Genomic DNA, 7,140 nt, shown 5'->3' on the forward strand with positions numbered 1-7,140 from the left:
CCCAAACTGGGGTACATGTACCTTTAGGGGTACTTGAACACCTCTCACGAGGTACACAGAAACATTTGTCAGTTTATTCTTTAACATTATCATTTTTATTTTTTTTTTATTTTTTTTACATGCACACAGACTTTTATCTCATCCATTAATAATAATTTGTGGCACAACTCTTTAAAATACATCAAAAGTGTGAAATTAAAATGCTAAAATGAGCAAAACATCAGAAATAAATGAATAAAAAGGCCTAAATTCAAGGTTGATGTTGGACGAGACACAGGAAAGAGCTTAGACAAGCCTGCAGACACAAATAAATAATGTATAACACGAGCTATGGGTGATAAGAAATAAAAGCTAAAGGGTACATGGGGCAATAAAGTTTGGAAACACTGAAATAGACCAAACTATTGCCGTGATTCAAAGCCACTGATTTCAGTTGTGGAAAGTGTTTCCTAAGTTTACAGTACCTGAACATTCTTTATTTCCGTGACCTTCTCTTCCCTCTCTCAAACATACATGTTATTCAGCATGACACCACGACCACATGTTCACTTTGTATCATTTTGATTTTCAAACTCTTAGATCTGATTTGGTATAGAATTATTTTACCTATCACTGCAGGAATATGACTAATTATTGCTGAATTGTGGATAAACGTTGTCATTTTACCCAGCCTCACCAAATGATGGAACTTGTTAAACATTTTTTTTTTAAAACAAAAGAAAGAAAAACAAGGTGATGAGCAGCTGACGCATGATATCTCCTATTGCGTGGGCAATAAGACACAGTGAGGTAAATGATCCGATGTGCTCATGTGCTCACAAACCGCAGCGTGTGCATAGCTTGTTTTCCGTTTCACTTCAGGAAGTCCTTTCTTTGTTCAACAGTCTCTCACTCAGTCTCATTGTCTTCCCCCCCCACTCCCCCTTTTTTTTTAAAAAAAAAAAATGCAAATAAGCCTCATGAACTCTTGTTGAGCCGTTCAGCAAATCTGCTTTCCACCACAGTGGAAAAATTTGAGTAATTGCAAATGTCACCGATATCTATATCTCCCCTGTAAGGTCCATACCTCTAACAGTCTCTGAGTGTCAGACAGAGGAACTGAAGCCTTTCAATGTGTGACACGCGTGGTAAGCACCAGCAAAACTACCAGTAAGTAGAACCTGCTAAAACTTTACTTTTAGACTGAGTATAGTGTCTAAATCTTATTTTATACTAAGATTTGACCCTATTTTTTCTTCTTTTAGTCATTGAAAGCAATTGTTGTGTTTGGAGCGGACAACAGAAAGTCGTTTCTAAAAACATTTGTGACATTTCTCAGTCAAGACCTAAAAAATCCTAAATGATAAAGGTCACCTTGTCTCTGCTCCAGTCTCAAGCTTTGGTTCAAGGTAAGAAAGGCTTTAATAACACTGTCTGTAGGCATGTGTGCATGTGTTTTAATTCACGTCAATGACCAAGTTCACAGTCCGTACAGTATTTGAACATTAGTATAAAAATACACTATTCCAAAGAGATTTGATGAGTAAGATTTAAGACTCTGGATGTATGTAATAAAAATTATAAATGTAAAAAAAAAAAAAAAAAAAAAAAAGATATGATTTCCACTGATCATCATGGTGCTTGTAGTTCTAAATCAGTGGCTCTCAAACTTTTTTTTCCTCAAGTACCCCCTTTCTTATATTTCTGAATACAAGCACCACATTTGTCCAAATGCAACATTTTTCTCAGAATACTATGAAAAAACAACTACAGAGCATAATGATGGAATGAATGAGTGATAACACACATTTTAAATAATCTTATTTTGTAAATAAGTGGAATTAAACAATATTTTGTGCCTCCCGACTTGAATAGAAATATCTTTATAGTTTTTTTTTTTCTTTTAATAATAATTTCCAGTCATCTAAAGCCTAGTATGACCAAGACTGACCCTTGTATTTTTAGTTCATGTTTTAATTAAGATCATTTACATCACATGTGTCTTTGCAGTTATTTTTAATGTTAAACTGTTGAAAAAAAACTCAAAATTCTTACAGAATCCTTAAATTTTCCTTCAATTAATACATAACATTTTCCTTAATTAAACAAAAATTGGTCACAAAATCTAGGAAATTTAAAGTGAAGATCCTGTTGGGACTGATATCTGTCACTTATTGCTTTGATATTGTCAGTTTCTTACACATTTAGTATTTTATGTATATGTATAAGTGCATACTAGGGCACAATAACATTGAAATTATTATTATAAGACGCGCACGGGAGAACAATGGTGGCTCGATGCGAGGCCTCGAGCCCCTAATTACTAATTTTCCCCATCTCTAAATGATGCCCAATATGATTGTTAAAGTGACTTCAGTTGAAGCACAGGAACCTGAATCCTGGGTTTTCTCATTTTTGATCTTTGTGGGTTTGGTCAGGATCAGCAGAGGATGGAGCCAACAACAGCCGACACGGGTACTGATGAGGCTCAACTTAGACGCAGAGAACTGGCAACAAAGTGGTTTATTGAGACTCAGATGCCTTTCATTACCCACAGGGGCCTCATTCCCAATTGGTTCCTCGGCTTCATCCCCAGAAAGTAAGTGTCTTATTCATGAGGAAAATCAACACCAGGTTAATTACAACGTCATTGGTCAACAAAGAAATGACCAGTCAAATGGTCACGGTTTCCTGCAGCAGAAAACTCTTGTTGCCTAATAATGGATAATAAACAATAATCATATAACTGTGTGTCTGTCCTGTAGAGATGCTGAAGAAATGCTTGAAGAAAAGGAGCAAGGCTGCTTCATGATTCGTCTCAGTGATAAAACTGTCGGTTACGTACTCTCATTCAAGTGAGTGCTGAATGTTTATTTTTTATTGTTCCCAACTTACGTTTTTAATATATGTTCTAGCTCAGTGGTTGTCAAACTTTTTTGGCTCATGTACTCCTTTCTTTTATTTTTGAATCCAAATACCCCCTTTGACTACAACATTTTGCTTAGAAAACTATTTACTATTTAAAAACAACTATCGAGTGATAACACACATTTTAAACAATCTCGTTTTGTGAATAAGTGGAAATAATCAGTATTTAGTGCAGTGGTTCCCATCCTTTTTTGGATCATGAGTCATGGCCCCATTTTCATATCAAGAATTTCTGCCGACCCCAAACATATTTTTTTTACTAGAATTCGTTTTGAGCTCAGGTATTTTTTTCCTTACTAATTTTAGTTGAACTAGATTCATAAGTGAAAATATAGAAATACTATTGTTTAAGATTGTGTTTTAATAAATAAAAAAATAATAATAAAAAAATTCCATAATCTCTTTTAATTTTTCTGAAATTTCAGGCGACCTCAAGGTTGAAAAACACTGATTTTATGGTTCCAGAATATTTTTTTTTTATCCCACGCCGAGTGTGGGACCAAGATTGACACTTTATTTGTTAATTTTTCATTCTCTATCTCTCTCAAGTACCCCCTGTAGTGCCATCTTGCTTATTGCATTTTTGTCATTTACATTGCATGACACATATTCAACATTCAATTAAACACAAAAGAACATGTACTGCTACAACCAGAACAAAGAGTTTTAGCCAATTTTAAAGTCTTTCCACTGGCTCCCAGTCAGCCTCAGAATAGACTTTAAAGTTCTGCTGCTAGTGTATAAATGTGTGAATGGGTTTTGGTCCAGAATGACGCTGCTTTCAGTTGTCATGCTGCAAAGAAGTGGAACAAACTGCCTATGACTGAGAGGGAGATTTTTGATCATTTTATTCTTGATTTAATGTTTTTAGTGCTGATTTGAATGTTCTTATTGATTTTTAAACCTTTTAATGTCTTGTGTTGCACTTTATTCATGAATGAACGCACTATTAAAATACATTTGTCTTGACTTTGCCTTACAAAGGTCCCTATATTAATAACCTACAATGGTAAGAGATCTCTCTTAGACACTGCAAAAGGGAGAAGTGTAAGAAAACAAATGTAACTGTAATCAGCACCGGAGCATCTGTCATATTTGGTCAATTAGCTTTTAGGATATGTCTATGACATTTATGTGCAACAATGCCTTAGTATTACATTTTAATGGTCTATCATTTACCTTTTACAGAGGCAGAGATCGCTGTCGACACTTTGTCATAAACCAAAGTGAGAGGGGGCAGTTCATAGTCTGTGGAGACACCAAAGCACACAACAAAATAGTGGATCTCCTTGAATTCTACAAGACCAATCCCATTGAGCCATTTGGAGAGTATTTGACATCGTCTTGCGTCGAGGTTTGAAAAACAAATTGTTGTCATTTATGCAATGAGTAATGAATGAAGGTTTGATTGGTGTTTTGTTTCTGCAGGAAGGTGATGAAAAGTCGTATGATGTTGTTCAGTTTAACCCAATAAAAGGAAAACCTGACACTGCTGTTAAAACAGTGAGGCGCATGCACGCCATAAGCTTGGCATCGAAGCAGAAACGTACACAACCCCATAGAGAAAAGGCCATAGAGGTGTGTAAAGTTTTAAATCTCGCAATGAACTGTCAAAAAGTGTTGTTTGCTAAATTGTGACACCTTTGGAGCTATGTTGGCATTTTTTGGGTTAGGCAGAGGGATCCAGTGGGGTTATGTTTAGGTACGGTTAGGGTTAGGGTAAGGTAAAGTTAGGTAGGTTTAGGGGTTAGGGTTAGGGTTAACGAAGGGTTAGGTAGGGTAAGGGATTAGGGGTTAGGTAGAGATGGGTTGTGGTTAGGGTCTTTTCTGGAAGAAAAATCTGATTTAATTTGTGTGGGGAAAGATTTATTTAATTGCCAACATGCCAGTTTATTATCCATGCTTGACATGTTGCAAGAACTTAACAATTAGCATGTGTTGACCGACATGATCATGTGTTATCAAATTCAAGTAATTTTTTTGTAGCCCTTCGAATACATTAACTCAAAAAAATGTTTACATAAAATCATTTGAGATAATTTTAACTGTATAGAATTTTATACGTTGTATTGTCTTTATTGAGAAAGTATTTTTTCGGCTTCGGAAGGACTTTAATCCAAGTGAGATTAGGATCAATGGCTCCTTTGAAAGTAAAGGTTGCAGACCCCTGGGTTAGGGGTTAGGCAGATTAAGGAACTAGAGGTAAGGCACGGGCAAAAGGACATCATCAATAGCAAAAAAAAAACTCTTATTTCATTTAGTATTTTTTTGGGACAGGGTTAGGGTTAAGGTTAGGGGTTAGGGTTTGGTAGGGTTTTGTAGGGTTAGGATTATGTAGAGTTGGGGCTAGGGTAACAAAAACTTAATGACAGCCTTCACGACACCTTATTCATGCTAATGACAGGTGTTCATGTCATAATAGTCACAACGTAATGTCAGCCTTTATGTTTAAAACTTCAAGTGTTACCATTAAATCTCACAATGAACTGTCAAAAGTCAATATTGTTCACTCACAATAAGTAAATTCTAAATTTGAATCAGTCTCGATGAATATAAGCTTGTGCTGACCAGATGCTTCTTTGTTGTTCTCAACAGGTGGTTCCACCGCTGCCTCAGAGAAGCCCTCAGCTCAACAGTCATGTCCTGTATGCCCAGCTCAGGAAGCACTTACCCAGAAGAAGACCTCCAGGCCTGCACACCTCCTCTGACAGTATAAGTGGAGGTAACCTAGGAGGAGCTGACAGGTCGAGAACCAGCCACCACAACATTGTCAGATATAGTCTGATATCAGAACCCGACTCTGTGTACTCTGAACCTAACCTGCTAACCAGTAAGAGCAGGTCTCTGCCTTTTCTGGACAGCAGATGTGATGAGAAACAGTCATATAGACTTAGCGTGCCTCCCAACGCTCCAAGAAATTCACCTAAACCAGTCAAACCAGTTCCAAGATGTGTCTCCCAGTCAGGAAGAATAGATGTGAGTAAAAAACCTGGCACCAACATGGACTTGAAGAACAACAGTGATATGTATTGCCTGGCAGGCAGAGCATCCTTTGACAGCCGGTCGTTGGCACCAGTTCTGGACGAGGATTCACTGTACGCTGAGGTTGCCTTTGAAGTTCCGAGCTGTTGCAACGTTTCTGACGATACATACGAGCTCATTCCAAGCCACAATGACTCAGGAAAACACAAACCTATGGACAATGTCTCTGGAACATCAAAGAACATCAGAAGCAAAAATGACCAGTCATCCTGGGGGCTCAAGGTTAGCAATTTATACCAAATTACTATCTCATGTATCTTCTTTATGCTCAGTTTTGTGTTTTGACATTATTCCATTTCATTTGGCTTTCTCAGATGAGCAAATGGAAAAGGCTCTTTCCTGCAGTGAAGAAGAAACAGTGAAGTTTGAAACTAGTCTCCAATTGAGCGTATTGACCAATTTAACAAGTATAACACTACTGTATGTCAGTCTGATGTGCTTGTGAAAACCATGTTACATAGTTCAATAAAGTTAGAACTTCAGTGTTATGTCTGTGAAGATTTTCAATCACTGAAGGCAACGAGACTAAGAAAAGTCCCAGTTATAGAAATATAATTGTGTTTATATTTGTGTTATGATGTTGTTCTCCTGTCATTATTGGTGGTGTCATTTGGACTATACAGTAGTTGGGTCTTCTAGAATATGTATCTTCTGGGGTCTATGGCAGGGGTGACCAGTTTGGTCTCAAGTGCCACAGATTTTAGGCAGGAAAACATAGAAATGTCAGCTTTACTGTGCCGTAGTTTGCACGTCCAGATATGAATGACATTAGAAGTACACAAGGCACTGACAATATGCAGGCAATAAGTGACCTTAAACTTAAATTCACTTCAATTTCCTTGATTTTTTTGACCAATGTTTGTTTAATTTGGGGACAGTTTGTTGAAAAATTTGAGGAAGATTGCAGGATAAAAGACAAATTTAGATTTCTTCACAATAAAAAATTGGGGTTAAAAACAACTGCTGCCATGTCATATTAGCATAGGAAAAGTGTGAGCCCTGCAAATATTATAGAGTTTCAATGAATTTGTGTATTTGGAAGGGCTTAGATATCTACAACTGAATAAATTGATCATTTACACAATTATTCATGTGTCCTGTTGCCAAAATGGATGCTCGAAAGGGCCAGATTTGTCTTTAGTTTGACATGTTCTCTGTGGTACAGTATCTATGATTATGTATTACTTTTTT

At 36.7% G+C, this 7,140-nt stretch overlaps 1 protein-coding gene across 1 annotated transcript; it reads left to right on the top strand.

Moving 5' to 3' along the window:
- Positions 1 to 1,007: 1,007 nt before the first annotated feature.
- On the top strand, positions 1,008 to 6,816 carry LOC114465675 (hematopoietic SH2 domain-containing protein-like). Its single transcript, XM_028450832.1, has 8 exons — positions 1,008 to 1,149; positions 1,245 to 1,388; positions 2,418 to 2,578; positions 2,745 to 2,834; positions 4,096 to 4,261; positions 4,336 to 4,485; positions 5,503 to 6,171; positions 6,264 to 6,816. Exons 3-8 carry the CDS (start codon positions 2,430 to 2,432, stop codon positions 6,309 to 6,311), a joined length of 1,272 nt encoding a protein of 423 aa, XP_028306633.1. The 5' UTR covers positions 1,008 to 1,149; positions 1,245 to 1,388; positions 2,418 to 2,429; the 3' UTR covers positions 6,312 to 6,816.
- The last annotated feature ends 324 nt before the right edge of the window (positions 6,817 to 7,140 follow it).

This window comes from Gouania willdenowi, chromosome 6 (assembly GCF_900634775.1).
Source record: "Gouania willdenowi chromosome 6, fGouWil2.1, whole genome shotgun sequence".
Classification (NCBI taxonomy): domain Eukaryota; kingdom Metazoa; phylum Chordata; class Actinopteri; order Blenniiformes; family Gobiesocidae; genus Gouania; species Gouania willdenowi.